Here is a 16,106-nt window from a genome sequence, read left to right as displayed (position 1 = left end):
CGCAGATGTCTGTACATGCAAAAGATCGCTGCAAATGTGATGTGTTCACACGACACAAACCCCAATCTATTACTCGCCCGCCATCTGTCGGTGTAGAAAAGAAATATCAGTGGCAAGCGACTACGCTCCCCGTAAACGTCAAAAATTTAATTCCGTTATTTTGAAATATAGAAATGGAGGAAGTTCTGTCGTGGTCTGTGTTCGCAACTTGTGTTGTACAAAACATTCAGACCAACCGCAGGAAACAGAGAAAGTGGTCAAAAGGTATAGACAGTGGCTGCTAAAGCGAAAGCAGTTTTCTCACGTAAATTTACTGCGAGAGTTGCAGAGCGAACCTAACGACTGGCGAAATTATTTGCTTATGAGAAAAAATACTTGTATAGAGAAGGGCAATTTCTCCTCATGAACGCCTGGCGGTAACATTAAGATTCCTAGCAACAGGAAGGAGCTACAAGGATTTGGAATTTTCAACTGCAATATCGAAACAAGAGTTCAGTGAAATAATACCCGCAATTTTTCAATTAGAGCATTGTATGCTGTTGTCTTTTTGTCTCAGTCACTATATTCTTTACTTTAATCTTCCACAGACATGGGTGGTTTCTATATATTTCAATGAATTCACTTACAAACTCCCGAGAAGACTGACGAGTATCAGCCATTTTAATGCCCTGTGCGCACAAATACAAACACTAGACTGAGCAAACAGCTGTTTCGCGCCAGATTTGTGGCGATCTCCTGTCCACACGCTCCAACTTGTCTGCGCAGATGTGGTTTGAACCCACAGATTTGAGAGGTTTCGCTCAAACCTCCAACTCCAACTTCCAGGTTTGCACACACCTGAGGTTGGTGCAAATCTTCTGTCCACACGCAACGATCTGTCTGCGCAGATGTGATGTGCGCAGACATTTGCGCAGACAGATCGTTGCGTGTGGACGGGCCTTTAGACTGTGGTCATAGCGTAACGACCTGTGTTTTTACTATCTTTGCAGCAAGCTAAAATCTTTCGGAGCGCGTGTTTGTTTACATAATATTTTGTAAAGGTTATGTGCTGGTTGTCGAATATGTTTACGAAAGGAACTAAATGTTGCGTTTTTATTGAGTTTGCTTCAAGGAATATAAGTACTGCTCCGTTAAGGAGGAGCAAAGGGAAGGTATTAGAAGGGCGTCACGAAGTTCGTGTGAGATTTGCACCTAGTCCCACCGGTAAACAATATTATTGGTGTTACATATTTTCTCATTGTAGTGAGCGTTAGGACGTCACTTTTCCCTGTTGAGTGAAATGATTTGCTAATGCTTATTCTCAGCGTCATCTTCACTTGAGCATGTCTGTCACAGATCGTGTTACGAACTGCATCCTCAGACATCCTGTCATTGTATTTTTTAGTTTAATATTGTCACTCGTAAATTTTGCGGGACTAGTGCAGCAGGGGATACAACCCGTCGGCTTTGGACATTGACGTCACAAGTCGCCAATCGCGAAGCGATTCTTCTTAGTGTTGTAGCTCCCTTCAGTGGCTGATAAGTGTTTTTTGGCTTTTAAAAAAAAAAAATCTCACGAGATAGAATAAACAGATCCACTTTATTAAGCAATCAGTAAAAAAAACGAAACTGAAACATAACAGCAAAAGCGAAAATGGTAAACTACTATCTGGCGACTTGTGACGTCATTGTCCAAAGCCGACGGGTTGTATCCCCTGCTGCACTAGACCCAATTTTGCAGTGTACTGCAGTATTACAGACTCTTTTTTTCAGTAATTCTATATACTTACCGTGTTGCTTTGACACGTCTCACTCTCCGCTGCGTACACGCCTATTCTCTCTTCTCTTTCTTTTCCCCTCCTTCGTTAATTTTCTTTAATGTAGTAAGGGATCTCAGATAATTTGATTCCGTCTCCCTGCACTTTAGTTGCATTTTGTAAACCAGTAGGCCTACTCATTCTTCTGATTATGATAACGTATAATAGAAAACTTTGATTTAAATCAGGTGCCTAGTTACGTGTAATGTGTTATATACGTGATAATTTGAAAAATTATTGATCGATGTTATTTGTTTACCGATCGTAGCAGCCCATTTGTGAATTCGTTCAATATATTTTGATAAGGACTTTCAAACACTGAAACAGTACTCGAAAGTACCCTCGTGTTACACACAATTTCCTTCATAGATGTATTCTGTTTGTGTCGTGTTGAGACGCCATGATCGGCCTCATTTGAACTCTTCCGTAGGGAGGGTGAACTTGGAGTTGGAGTGGATGCTTAGGACGGATATAGGGTCCCACATTGGTTTGATTCCTGTGGATGCTATCGATAGGTGGGACTACACTAGGCATGGCCTTCACCTCAATAGGAAAGGGAAGGGAAAACTGTCTGGGTTGATTGCAGAAAACTTAAGGGGGGACACTGGCACAAGTGGCAAAATACCAGTGGTCACAGGTGTCAGAGGGATGCCTTTTTTAGGATAGGGAAGGGGGAAAGAAACAAGTTTTAAGAGAGATTGACAGACACACTCAGTTTGAGAAAACAGATGAACAGGAGTCAGATTTTATCATAGAGCTTCCATTTAAACAGTGTTTAACAGAAAGTAATCAGAAACTGCCAGTTCATCTTCGCCAAAGCAGTTACAATCCCATTAGTATGCAGTATCAGTTATCTTTATTACACCAGAACATTCCGGGACTTAGAAATAAAGTTGATGAACTACTCATTTGTATCGATGAAATGAATTCATCTAACCAAATTGAAATAATCTGCCTCTCTGAACATCAAGTGACCACTGATATAGATATGTTGGACATTTCAGGATTTAAGCTAGCTTCCTACTTCTGCAGAGTAGATATGGATGGAGGAGGAGTTGCCACATTTATCAAAAACTGCCATAAATTCAAGAACATTGACATTAATAAATTCTGTTTAGAGCAGCATCTAGAAGCATGTGCAACAGAAGTAGAGTTCCATAACAGATCCTATATAATAATAACTATTTACCGAGCACCTGCAGGGAATTATAATTTATTCTTAGATCATCTAGAAGCTCTTTTGGGTTATTTAACAGGAAGAAACAAAGAAATTTTGATTGCTGGTGACTTTAATACAGATTTTCTAATGCAATCTTCCAGTGAACATTCACTGCAGTTAGTAATGTTGTCTTTCAATCTAACTCACACTGTAAACTTTCCAACTAGGATCACTAAATCCTCAAGGACAGCCATTGATAACATTTTTATAGACAGATTAGATTAGATTAATACTAGTTCCATGGATCATGAATACGATATTTCGTAATGATGTGGAACGAGTCGAATTTTCCAATACATGACATAATTAGGTTAATTTAACAACATACTTAAGTTAATATAACAACTTTATTTTTTTGTTTTTCTTTATTTTTTATTTTTATTTTTTTTATTTTTTTAATATTTTTGTGTTTTTTTTTTTTTTTCTTAATTTATATCTAAAAATTCCTCTATGGAGTAGAAGGAGTTGTCATTCAGAAATTCTTTTAATTTCTTCTTAAATACTTGTTGGTTATCTGTCAGACATTTGATACTATTTGGTAAGTGACCAAAGACTTTAGTGCCAGTATAATTCACCCCTTTCTGTGCCAAAGTTAGATTTAATCTTGAATAGTGAAGATCGTCCTTTCTCCTAGTATTGTAGTTATGCACACTGCTATTACTTTTGAATTGGGTTTGGTTGTTAATAACAAATTTCATAAGAGAGTATATATACTGAGAAGCTACTGTGAATATCCCTAGATCCTTAAATAAATGTCTGCAGGATGATCTTGGGTGGACTCCAGCTATTATTCTGATTACACGCTTTTGTGCAATAAATACTTTATTCCTCAGTGATGAATTACCCCAAAATATGATGCCATATGAAAGCAATGAGTGAATATAGGCGTAGTAAGCTAATTTACTAAGATGTTTATCACCAAAATTTGCAATGACCCTTATTGCATAAGTAGCTGAACTCAAACGTTTCAGCAGATCATCAATGTGTTTCTTCCAATTTAATCTCTCATCAGTGGACATACCTAAAAATATGGAATATTCTACCTTAGCTACATGCTTCTGATTAAGGTCTATATTTATTAATGGCGTCATACCATTCACTGTACGGAACTGTATGTACTGTGTCTTATCAAAATTCAGTGAGAGTCCGTTTACAAGGAACCATTTAGTAATTTTCTGAAAGACAGTATTGACAATTTCATCAGTTAATTCTTGTTTCTCAGGTGTGATTACTATACTTGTATCATCAGCAAAGAGAACTAACTTTGCCTCTTCATGAATATAGAATGGCAAGTCATTAATATATAATAACAAAGGACCCAAGACTGACCCTTGTGGAACCCCATTCTTGATAGTTCCCCAGTTTGAGGAATGTGCTGATCTTTGCATGTTACGAGAACTAATTATTTCAACGTTCTGCACTCTTCCAGTTAGGTACGAATTAAATCATTTGTTCACTGTCCCACTCATGCCGCAATACTTGCGCTTGTCTAGCAGAATTTCATGATTTACACAATCAAAAGCCTTTGAGAGATCACAAAAAATCCCAACGGGTGGTGTTCGGTTATTCAGATCATTCAAAATTTGACTGGTGAAAGCATATATGGCATTTTCTGTTGAAAAACCTTTCTGGAAACCAAACTGACATTTTGTTAGTACTTCATTTTTACAGATATGTGAAGCTAATCTTGAATACATTACTTTCTCAAAAATTTTGGATAAAGCTGTTAGAAGGGAGATTGACGGTAATTGTTGACATCAGATCTATCCCCCTTTTTATGCAAAGGTATAACAATAGCATATTTCAGTCTATCAGGGAAAATGCCCTGTTCCAGAGAGCTATTACACAGGTGGCTGAGAATCTTACTTATCTGTTGAGAACAAGCTTTTAGTATTTTGCTGGAAATGCCATCAATTCCATGTGAGTTTTTGCTTTTAAGCAAGTTTATTATTTTCCTAATTTCAGAGGGAGAAGTGGGTGAGATTTCAATTGTATCAAATTGCATAGGTATGGCCTCTTCCATTAACAGCCTAGCATCTTCTAATGAACACCTGGATCCTACTATATCCACAACATTTAGAAAATGATTATTAAAAATATTTTCAACTTCTGACTTTTTGTTCGTAAAGTTTTCATTCAATTTGATGGTAATACTGTCTTCCTCTGCTCTTGGTTGACCTGTTTCTCTTTTAATAATATTCCAAATTGTTTTAATTTTATTATCAGAGTTGCTGATTTCAGACATGATACACATACTCCTGGATTTTTTAATAACTTTTCTTAATATAACACAGTAGTTTTTATAATTTTTGATAGTTTCTGGGTCACTACTCTTTCTTGCTGTCAGATACATTTCCCTTTTCCGGTTACAAGATATTTTTATACCCTTAGTAAGCCATGGTTTGTTACAAGGTTTCTTATGAGTATATTTAACTATTTTCTTGGGGAAGCAGTTTTCAAATGCATTTACAAAAATGTCATGAAATAAATTATATTTTAAATTGGCATCAGGTTCACGGTACACCTCATCCCAGTCTAACTGCTGTAGGCTTTCCCTGAAATTTGCAATTGTTAAATCGTTGACTGAACGTACTACTTTGGAGGACTGTTTAGTATTGCTGAATGGAGCTATGTCATATATTGTAACTAGCTGTGCACCATGATCAGAAAGACCATTCTCAACAGGCTGAGCATTTATCTGGTTAAACTTATCTTGGTCTGTAAAGAAGTTATCTATCAGTGTGCTGCTATCCTTTACCACCCGAGTAGGAAAATCAATAACGGGTGTCAAATCAAAGGAACAAAATCATATCATAAAACCTGTTATAAATGGACTATCAGATCATGACATGCAGCTCCTTGTTTTAGATGTAAATTCTAAGCAGATTATCAAGACCGCTAAATCTGAGTACAGGAGAGTAGTCAATCAATCAAAAATTGAGTGTTTTAGAAAACTGCTTAAAGATATGAACTGGAAAGATGTTTATAGTGCTCATGACATGAATGAAAAATATAACACATTCATGAACAATGTCAGTACCATGTTTGAAAACTGTTTTCCTCTAAAAGTTACTCAAATTAAACAGAAGTGTATAATAAAACCATGGATTACACAAGGAATAAAGATTTCCTGTAAACAAAAAGGAAAATGTATCTGTCGACCAAGAATAGCTCCAATGCTGATGATTTAGCTAAATACAAGGAATACTGTAAAACATTAAAAAAAAGTGATTCAGACGTCTAAACAAATGCACTATGAGAAGAAGATAGCAATGTCAGGGAACAAAATAAAAACAATATGGGATATAGTGAAAGAGCAGACTGGTAGAACCAGAAAGGAACAGGAGCAAATAGCGCTGAGGGTAGATGAGACATTAGTAACTGATGGGCATAGTGTGGCAAATTTATTTAACAAGTACTTTATATCCGTTACTGATAGAATGGGACTTTCAGGATCAGTAAATAATGCCTTTGAATATCTGAAACTAGCCTTCACAAATAGCTTCAAGTACATGAATATATCACTCACTTCACCAAAAGAAATAACGTCCATAATAAAATCTTTAAAAACAAAGCATTCTAGTGGGTACGATGAAATATCAACAAAGTTAATTAAGGCATGTTCTTGTGAGTTTAGTACAATTCTAAGTTACTTGTGTAACCAGTAAATTATAACTGGGACATTTCCTGACTGGCTAAAATATGCAGATGTTAAGCCTCTATTCAAGAAAGGGGATAAAGAGATACCATCAAACTACAGACCGATTTCACTTTTGCCAGCATTCTCAAAAATTTTAGAAAAAATAATGTACAGGCAGCTGCTCAACCATCTGACCACAAATAACATATTATCAAGAACACAGTTTGGATTCCTGAAGGTTCTGATATCGAGAAGGCTATTTACACCTACAGTGAAAATGTACTTAATTCATTAAATAACAAATTACAAGCAGCAGGTATTTTCTGTGATTTGTCAAAGGCATTTGATTGTGTGAACCACAACATCCTTTTAAGTAAATTAGAATTCTATGGTGTCATGGGCAGTGCTGCAAAATGGTTCAAGTCATACCTCACTAACAGGAAACAAAGGGTGTCAGTGGAAGGGACTAGTGAATTAAGTCATCAGTCATCATCAGAATGGAAAGAAATTACATGGGGTGTCCCACAGGGATCCATCTTAGGGCCATTACTTTTTCTTGTGTATATTAATGATCTCTCATCAGTTACACTGCCAGAAGCAGAGTTCGTTTTGTTTGCAGATGACACAAGTATTGCAATAAATAGTATGTCAAGTGTAGTTCTAGAAAGATCTGCTAATGATATTTTCATGGATATTAATAAATGGTTTAAAGCCAACTCACTGACATTAAACTTCGAAAAGACTCACTATATGCAATTCAGAACCTGTAAGAGGTTTCCACCCAGCATATGCATAAAATATGAAGAAGAGCAGATAGAAGAGGTTGACAGTCTTAAATTCCTGGGATTACAACTTGATAATAAATTCAGTTGGGAAGAGCACACCACAGAACTGCAGAAACGCCTTACCAAATCTGTATTTGCAATTCGAGTGTTAGCAGACATAGGCGACATAAAAATGAAAAAGCTTGCATACTTTGCCTACTTTCATTCCATAATGTCATATGGTATAATATTTTGGGGTAACTCTTCAAGTCAAAAGTTTTCAGAGTCCAAAAGCATGTAATATGTATTATTTGTGGAGTAAATTCACGGACGTCCTGTAGAAACCTCTTCAAAGAATTGGGTATACTAACTACTGCCTCTCAGTATATTTACTCATTAATGAAATTTGTCCTAAATAATATATCTTTTTCCAACAAACAGCTCAGTTCATACATACAATACCAGGAACAAAAATGATCTGCACAAGGACTTAAAAGCACTTACTTTAGTTCAAAAAGGGTCCACTACTCAGGAACACTCATCTTCAATAATTAGCCAGTAAACATAAAAAATTTAGTTACAAATAAAGATCAGTTTAAAAGGAGCCTGAAAGGCTTACTAGTGGCCAACTCCTTCTACTCCATTGACGAATTTTTTAACAGAAACAAATGATGTATTGCATATATTCATACTATTAGTATTGTTATTTCAGCTTAAAAAAAGAAACAAAATTTGACATGTTCCACATCCACGAGGATCTCCTCAGTACGGGTCTATGGAACGAAAACGAATCTAATCTAATCTCTAATCTAACCCTGAATCTGCCCAGAATATTTGTCTTCTCCTGAATTTCCCTCATACTGATTTTCCGAGATTTTCTGAGCCTGCTTATGGTTTCTTACTAATAATAACCTTGCAATCACATCCTGTTGGGTCTTTATTGTTGACATTGTCTTACCATAGTTCATATTTGATGGGAGCTACCATACATCGCACCAAGCAGGCATTTTATCCAAGTCTTTCAGCAATTTTGGTCCTTCAATGAAGACACTTTTCTATGTATGACAACATCGTTAGTGAACTGTCTTACAGTGCTGCTGATCGTGCCTGATGAATTGTTTATGTATATTGAAAACATTAGAGGTCCTAATATGCTTCCTTGGGGCACAACAGATGTTTGTGTGGAACCTTCACGGCCTAGTGTAACAAACTAGGTTCTGGTCAAGTATTCCTTGAACAAGCCACATATTTGTAATGATAATCTGTATGATCTTAACATGATTAGTGATAAAAAATGTGATGCTGCATCATGAATGAACCTTTCGGAAATCTAAGACGACGGAATCTACTTATTCACCTGCATCCATTGTTTGCGAGATGTCATGTATAAATAAACCTGAATCTATTCCACCCTAATGCTTTTTATCAAAGTCTGTGCTTATTCTTCGAAACATCATAGTGTTTGTATCTGAAGTGTATTCTAGGATCTTGCAGCAGACGAGTGGCAGAGGTATATTGGTCTAATGTTGTTCAGTAGTATCTGTGTCATTGTCAGTAACTTTCACATGTTAATCTCTGTGGTAGTCAGACATTGGTATATTGGTATCCTCATGCCTGAATACAGTTTTAATTCTGAATTTAATATTTATGCTTGCTTTCTGCAACTCAGTAACATGGATTCACGAGGGACTGAATGGAAGGTTTAGACCATTAACCGACTGTACATAAGACCAGTAACTTTGGGATTTCTGAAAGATCCATCACCATAATTTGGCCAATTTACACTTCAGATGTGGTCCTTATGAATGCATGAGCTACTATAAACTTTTCTCCGTTACTCCATATGGTATATGTTGATGTGGAAGTGCAGATGTTGGAATATATTTTCACTATTACTTCACAAGACTGTTTGGTCTGTACTAGCAATAATAAATTTGCAGGTTTCCTTATCGGTACTCGCTAAATTCTCTACTTACTAGTACCGTATGCCTGGGAGGATTTCTAGGCTATGAATTTCCGATCATCTTGAATGACTCTGAATCTAATAGTCAATTGAAACATTCAGTTATTAATGTAGATTCACTGGCTCTGTTTGCTCTTGTCCGTATCAGTTTTAAGTTTTCATTTGTTATCTTACTAGACTTGCTTGTCACTATAAACCCACTCCTCCTGGAGAGTATGATCTATTTTCTATTATATGTTCTACATGTCATCAAGAATTTCCCTATTCTCTACTTGTGGTTTAACTAATTCCTCGTGGTCTGATGTGGGGACAGTTAATTTCCATGAGAGACATGAGCTCCAGGACTTTACTGTGAGTACTCTGGCCATGAAAACTAATATATTAAGATTCTCATTCTCCAGATCTGTTATCCCATCATTTGAAATAATTGGTCTGTCTGATGCTGGATTTTCTACAAACGATATTGTAGCTTTGTGTAAAGTGTGTGTAGTACACAACTGATCTATTCAATGTGATTCAATCTCCATTTTGTAGCTCAGCATGAGGACTCTACAAATGGTCTTACCACAGAGACAGTACGCTCCGCATGCAGATCACATCATATGTCGTAATCAGTCCTCAGAATGATGCTGCAAATCAACAGCTGTGCAAAGACCTCCCACATGGGGCTAGTTGTCTTCAACACTTCTGACACCTAACTGAGAATGGTTGCAGAACCCAATTACTGTCATTATTGATGCCAGCTGGAGCTAGCAACACCCTACAGCTGAGTACAGCATGTGCTCCCAGCATTGCTTCTATCACATGTCAGGCAGTTCTTCCTGGAATACATACTACGTGTACATTTGGTTCAATTCTATACCATGATGTGCCCAATATTGGAGCTGCCTACCTTATTTCTCCTCCGTGGTTGCCCTGGCCACAACTGAGAAGAAAACCGTTGCATGAGCAGGAGAGGCAAGGCCTACTGGCTATGTCTCATTATCAGGAGGAGGCAATGCTTCAAACCTATTAGGTAGAGGAAGGAACTAACCTTCTGTCATCAGCCACACACATCAATGAGAAACAGCTCCAGATCCAGGCACATCCAACAAGTCACCATCAGCTGACCGGTTGGTGCTATGGATCATGTTAGCAGTCACCTCAGTTTCTTCCCAAAAGGAAACTGCCCTACCACTCTGTCAGTGATGAAAACTGCAGATGCCATATGAAGATAGTGATAGTGACCAACGAAGTTGTCAGCTGAAGTGCACTTACGATGTCCGTGACTCTTCCATTGCGTGATGCTGTTGGCAATTTGTTATCTTTGGTCATAGCCAATCGGGTAGTAGTATAAGGTAGTCAGTAAGAATTGCACAGTCTTATAATCTTTGTCGTCACAAATATTTTGGCTGTTTTTTTCCGAATATTTCATGGTTTCCGATGTTGTGGTTAGGTTGGCACCTAATAGCACAGCTTAAAAGATGTTTACAATAACTTTTATCATAGGCACCACAGTTTTTCTGTAATATATTGTGATTCCTCAGAAGGTGTTTAGGATGGGATCTAATACATCAGTTTAAATTGCTGCAAGTGAAACAAAGTGCCAGCTAACTTCTTTTACGAGGCAAAGGAAACTACGAACGATCAGTGCCAGTGTCTAGCTCCATCCAACCCATGATTTTTTAGTGATTGCCACCCATCACTTATTAAACAAACTGTCACCAACAATAGCAAGCAATGGAAAAGCTGCTCTGCCATCTGATACAGATTCTTGAAATGAGACTTAACAGATGCCGTGACTGCAGGCATATCATTTCGTTGTGTCCTAACTGGAGGATATAATCTAGAAATATTTCCTAAGGAAGTTACACATCATACAGACCTTTCTTTTTGGCTTTAAGGAACCTTGTGATATTAATTAGAGATCTCGCACCATGAAGCAACTTCACAGTTGAGATTTTCATTGATAGCTGCCAGTGTTTTCTTAACTGTTTGAGAGCCTCTGCTGCATCAGCCTTGGGTTGTTTTTTTTTCTGCAGTCTAATGCCATGTAAGATCAGATTGAAGAGAGAAAATGACACCGTTAAATGTAGGTGGCGTGTGTACAGATTGTGAAAAATGCAAACTTTCTAAAAATTAATATTCTACATCTACATCCATACTCCACAAGCCACCTGATGGTGTGTGGCGGAGGGTACCTTGAGTACCTCTATCGGTTCTCCCTTCTATTCCAGTCTCGTATTGTTCGTGGATAGAAAGATTGTTGGTATGCCTCTTTGTGGGCTCTAATCTCTCTGATTTTATCCTCATGGTCTCTTCATGAGATATACATAGGAGGGAGCAATATACTGCTTGACTCCTTGGTGAAGGTACGTTCTTGAAACTTCAACAAAAGCCCGTACCAAGCTACTGAGCATCTCTCTTGCAGAGTCTTCCACTGGAGTTTATCTATCATTTTGTTTCAGAGTTGAACGGGTGTGAACTCACAAAAATACTTGCAAACAGAATGTATCGACATGTTATGCCCTTAGGATCCTGTTGTCAGTATGTAACAGCCTGTGTCTTTTAGTTACATACTGTTCATTGGCATTCCTTTCTGGGGAATAAACATGCAAAATATGAACACAGTTTTCAAACTGCAGAAAAGCTCCATAAGAATAATAACCAGAAATTGTAGTTGAGCTCATTGTAAAGATGTGTTCAAAACACTACAGGTTTTAGCTGCACCATGCAAGAACATTTACCAATCATTTGTACATATCAAAAATAACATTGACAATTACTGCACCAACAACTCTGTCCATGACAGTGGAATGAAATCTAGACTGAACTTACATTTACAAAGAAAGAATAAACATAAAACTTAAAACAACATTTTCACCAGAGCATAAAGCTATACAATAAATTGCCAAAAGAGAAGGAAGAAATTGATAAAACTAAGTTATTTAAAAAGGCAGTTAAAAAGTACCTGTTAAGAAATAGATTCTATGCATTGAAGGATTGCTTAGATAACTCACAGTAGTTGTTTGGTAAAAAATACAACATAAATAAATAATAATAACAATAATAAAACATCTATCATTCCACATAGCACTTTCCTTCTTTTTTTCTTTCTAAACTGATTCCCAAGGCTATGCAATGTATAATATTAAATACCTTATTGCCTTCTGGAACTCGACGTCTCTTTCATTATAGAAAGATGCTGACTCAGTTTTTCATGCTAGCAGGTAGAAACTTGTCAGTTATTGATAATATAATATAAATAGATAGATCAAATATCTACTCACCAAGCAGGGCTCGGGGAACACACACAGGCAAAAGGATTTAACTTTTACAAGCATTTTTAGCCATTGGCTCATTTTTCTGGTAGAACAGTTAAAGGGGAAGGAAGAGGGGGAAAGGTATAGGACTGGATCAGGTTAGGGAAAGGGGTATAGTTCAGAAAAGTCTCCCCTGACCTAGGGTTCTGGGTGACTTTCCTGAACTGTACCCCTTTCCTTAATCTGATCCAGTCCTTTTCCTTCACCCTTCTTCCTTCCCCTTCAACTCTTCTACTAGAAGAAGGAGCACCGGCTCTGAAAGCTTGTAAAAGTTAAATCCTTTTTTTGTATGTGTGTCACCCTGCCACCACTTGCTGAGTAGATTTTTTTTTTTTTTTTTTTTTTTTTTTTTTTTTTTTTTTTTTTTTTTTTGTCAGTCCATTTACATTAAATAGAAAGTTGTGGTACATAAAATGATGCTGGTGTCAGCTAATAGTGTGTGTAGTGTTTGTATGTGTGCAGTGACTGGGTGTGAGGCATGAATGAACAATGTAGCATTAGCCTTTTACATTATTAAATGACTTATTTGTAAAACAATATTCTAAATTATGGGTAAACCAAATGAGGTAGACCAAGCGAGGTGGCGCAGTGGTTAGCACACTGGACTCGCATTCGGGAGGACGACGGTTCAATCCCGTCTCCGGCCATCCTGATTTAGGTTTTCCGTGATTTCCCTAAATCGTTTCAGGCAAATGCCGGGATGGTTCCTTTGAAAGGGCACGGCCGGTTTCATTCCCAATCCTTCCCTAACCCGAGCTTGCGCTCCATCTCTAATGACCTCGTTGTCGACGGGACGTTAAACACTAACCACCACCACCAAATGAGGTAGCACTGTTTGAAACAGTGGCCTAGTGTTTAGAGGGTGGAGGCTCCAGTCTTCATGCAGCCATCCTGATTCTGTTGTTTCCCTAAATTACTTCAGGCAAATGCTGGGATTGTTCCTATCACAAGGGCACAGCCAACTACCAGTTCTATCCGTGCCATACTAGATCTTTAAGTATGTAAATGTCTGAGTATGTGAATTACTTTATTTTTTATTGTTCTTAAATTGTAATGCCAAGACATGGCCAATATCTTTGTAAAAGAGATATACGGATGAATAAAACAACTACTGCTACTGCCGCTGCTGCTACTACTACTACTACTACTACTATTACTACTGTGACAGGTCCCATTTCCTGGCACAGGTTTTATGGAAAACATGTTGTTTGCATATTCTTCCACCTGGAAATAAGAGCTGTTGACTCTTTGGGAAGTATAGGAGTGGATGGAATGAAATAGAACTCTCTGTACTGTTTATGCAAGGTTCTTTGATCTACGGTGTTTCCCATCCTTTTCCACTTTACCCTCAGCTTTTTGTGTGGAGGTCATATTCAGAGTGACATGGAGTTGTATTTAAGGAAAAATTAAGTTTAGGATGGAATGTAACAATATTATGAAAAGGAAAGTTTCTACTTACCATACAGTGGAGATGTTGAGTCACAGAGTAGGCACAACAAAAAGACTGTCACAAATAAAGCTTTCAGCCAATAAGGCCTTTGTCAAAAATAGATGACCTACACACACACTTACACATGACTGCGCAGTGTGGTTTCAGTTGCCTGAGACTGCAGTTGTGTGTGTAAGTAGTGCTTTTGTGTGTGTGTGTGTGTGTGTGTTTGTGTGTGTGTGTGTGTGTCATCTATTTTTGATGAAGGCCTTACTGGCTAAAAGCTTCATTTGGGGCAGTTTTTATGTTGTGCGTATCTGCGACTCAGCATCTCTGCTGTATGGTGAGCAGTGACTTTCCTTTTTATGATATTGAAAAATTTTCTCGTGTTTTCTCCTTCTCCCCCCCCCCCCCCCCCCCTCTCCCCCCCCCCCCCCCCTCTCTCTCTCTCTCTCTCTCTCTCTCTCTCTCTCTCTCTCTCTCTCTCTCTCTCTCTCTCTCTCTCTCTCAAGGGATTAGCCTAACATTTGCTCAGATTATGAAGGAAGACCAAATTATGATAGCTGGGTGTGGATTTGAACACCCCTCTTCCTCTTAAATACAAGTCAGAGTGTTAAAGACACTTGGTGTGATGCCCAACAAGGAAGGAGGGGATGACATTAAGATAAAGATAAAGAATAATGGTGGGGGGAGGGGGGGACATACAGATATAAGGGGTGTTAATGATAACTTTTACAATACACCACAGTTGTGTAGGCGAAGTTGAGATGAACAGTTTGATATAAGACACTTGTGTTCTGTCAGACCTGGAAACAATCTCAAATTGGTCTACAAAAATCACTTAGGCTAATGTGCATGAGAACCGCCCCTTTTATGCCACTATCTTGGTAGTTTTCTCTCTTTAGCCTACTTACTACAAGACGAGTGTGTTTGTAAGGGCTGAGTTTTGAGTGGATTGTAAATGTAATAAATTTTTGTGTAATGTGTTGAAAAGTCTTTTCCTTTCATTACTTTCACAACAGAGGTTAATTCACTAATGTTAATGAAATCCAGTGAAATAAGAGGGCAACAAGATATTAAAAAATCTTGCACACCTCGCGTGTGCTGCAGCTTTTCATTTCTGTGAGCTGGAGAGAGAGAGAGAGAGAGAGAGAGAGAGAGAGAGAGAGAGAGAGAGAGAGAAGTGTATATGTGAGTGTGTAAAAAAGAGGGGGGATATATTATTACCAAAAATCGTGAAGAGATTCCAACCAATTTACTAAATTTTACACAATACTCTAATAAACATTCAGATAGGCGTAGGATGTATATATATTTTTAAACAACAATGTACAGGTTTTATGGTAAAACTGATAGCAAGAAAGAAAATGCTGTGTTGTGAGAAAATGTGGTTTTATTTTCTTTCTCACAATCAGCTTTATCCGAGATAGCAGGACATGTAAACCATTACACAAATCGTTTCTCCCTTTTGTTCTTTCTCCTCATATATAATATTAAACAAAAACTGTATACACAAAAATGGGCTGTTTTTTATCTTCATGGCAGTCGGTTTTAACATAAAACAGCAGAGTTTTATTTATAGCTTATCGGCTTACGGGTAGTGTACTACCACAGAATCTGAATCATCTAGAACTTTGTAATCCAACCTGTTTGCAGATTAAAACTATACAGGATACTGTCACTGAAGCTACTATCCTCACAGATCCAGCAACTGGAGAAGTCTCTCACATATCCTATGTACCCTAATGGTCCCAGTTGATTTACCCACACATTTTGTGTACCTTCATTTCCCAATCAAGATTTTGTTTGGAATAAAAATAAACAAGGCTCAAGGTCAGAGAGAGAAGGGAAGGGGAAGTGGACATGGAGAGGGGGAAGGAGTAGACGGACAGAAAGATGGGGGAAGGGAGGGGAGGAGGAGATGGATGGAGAGAGAGGGTGGGGAGGGGGGCAGAGAGATAGAGGAGGAGGAGGTTAGGATGTATATCCAATA

General features: G+C 37.8%; 1 protein-coding gene across 1 annotated transcript in view; it reads left to right on the top strand.

Annotated features, from left to right (window-relative positions):
- Nucleotides 1–997: 997 nt before the first annotated feature.
- The window catches only part of LOC124776680 (probable glutamate--tRNA ligase, mitochondrial), an 89,007-nt gene continuing 73,898 nt past the window's right edge, over nucleotides 998–16,106 (top strand). The window contains exon 1 of the mRNA XM_047251783.1: nucleotides 998–1,203. Within this exon, the coding sequence (XP_047107739.1) occupies nucleotides 1,044–1,203 (160 nt within the window). The 5' untranslated portion in view covers nucleotides 998–1,043. The remainder of the gene's footprint in view (nucleotides 1,204–16,106) is intronic.

This window comes from Schistocerca piceifrons, chromosome 2, assembly GCF_021461385.2.
Source record: "Schistocerca piceifrons isolate TAMUIC-IGC-003096 chromosome 2, iqSchPice1.1, whole genome shotgun sequence".
In the NCBI taxonomy this organism is placed as follows: domain Eukaryota; kingdom Metazoa; phylum Arthropoda; class Insecta; order Orthoptera; family Acrididae; genus Schistocerca; species Schistocerca piceifrons.
The sequence above is the reverse complement of the archived record's forward strand: the minus strand, read 5'-3'. Positions and strand labels throughout refer to the sequence as shown.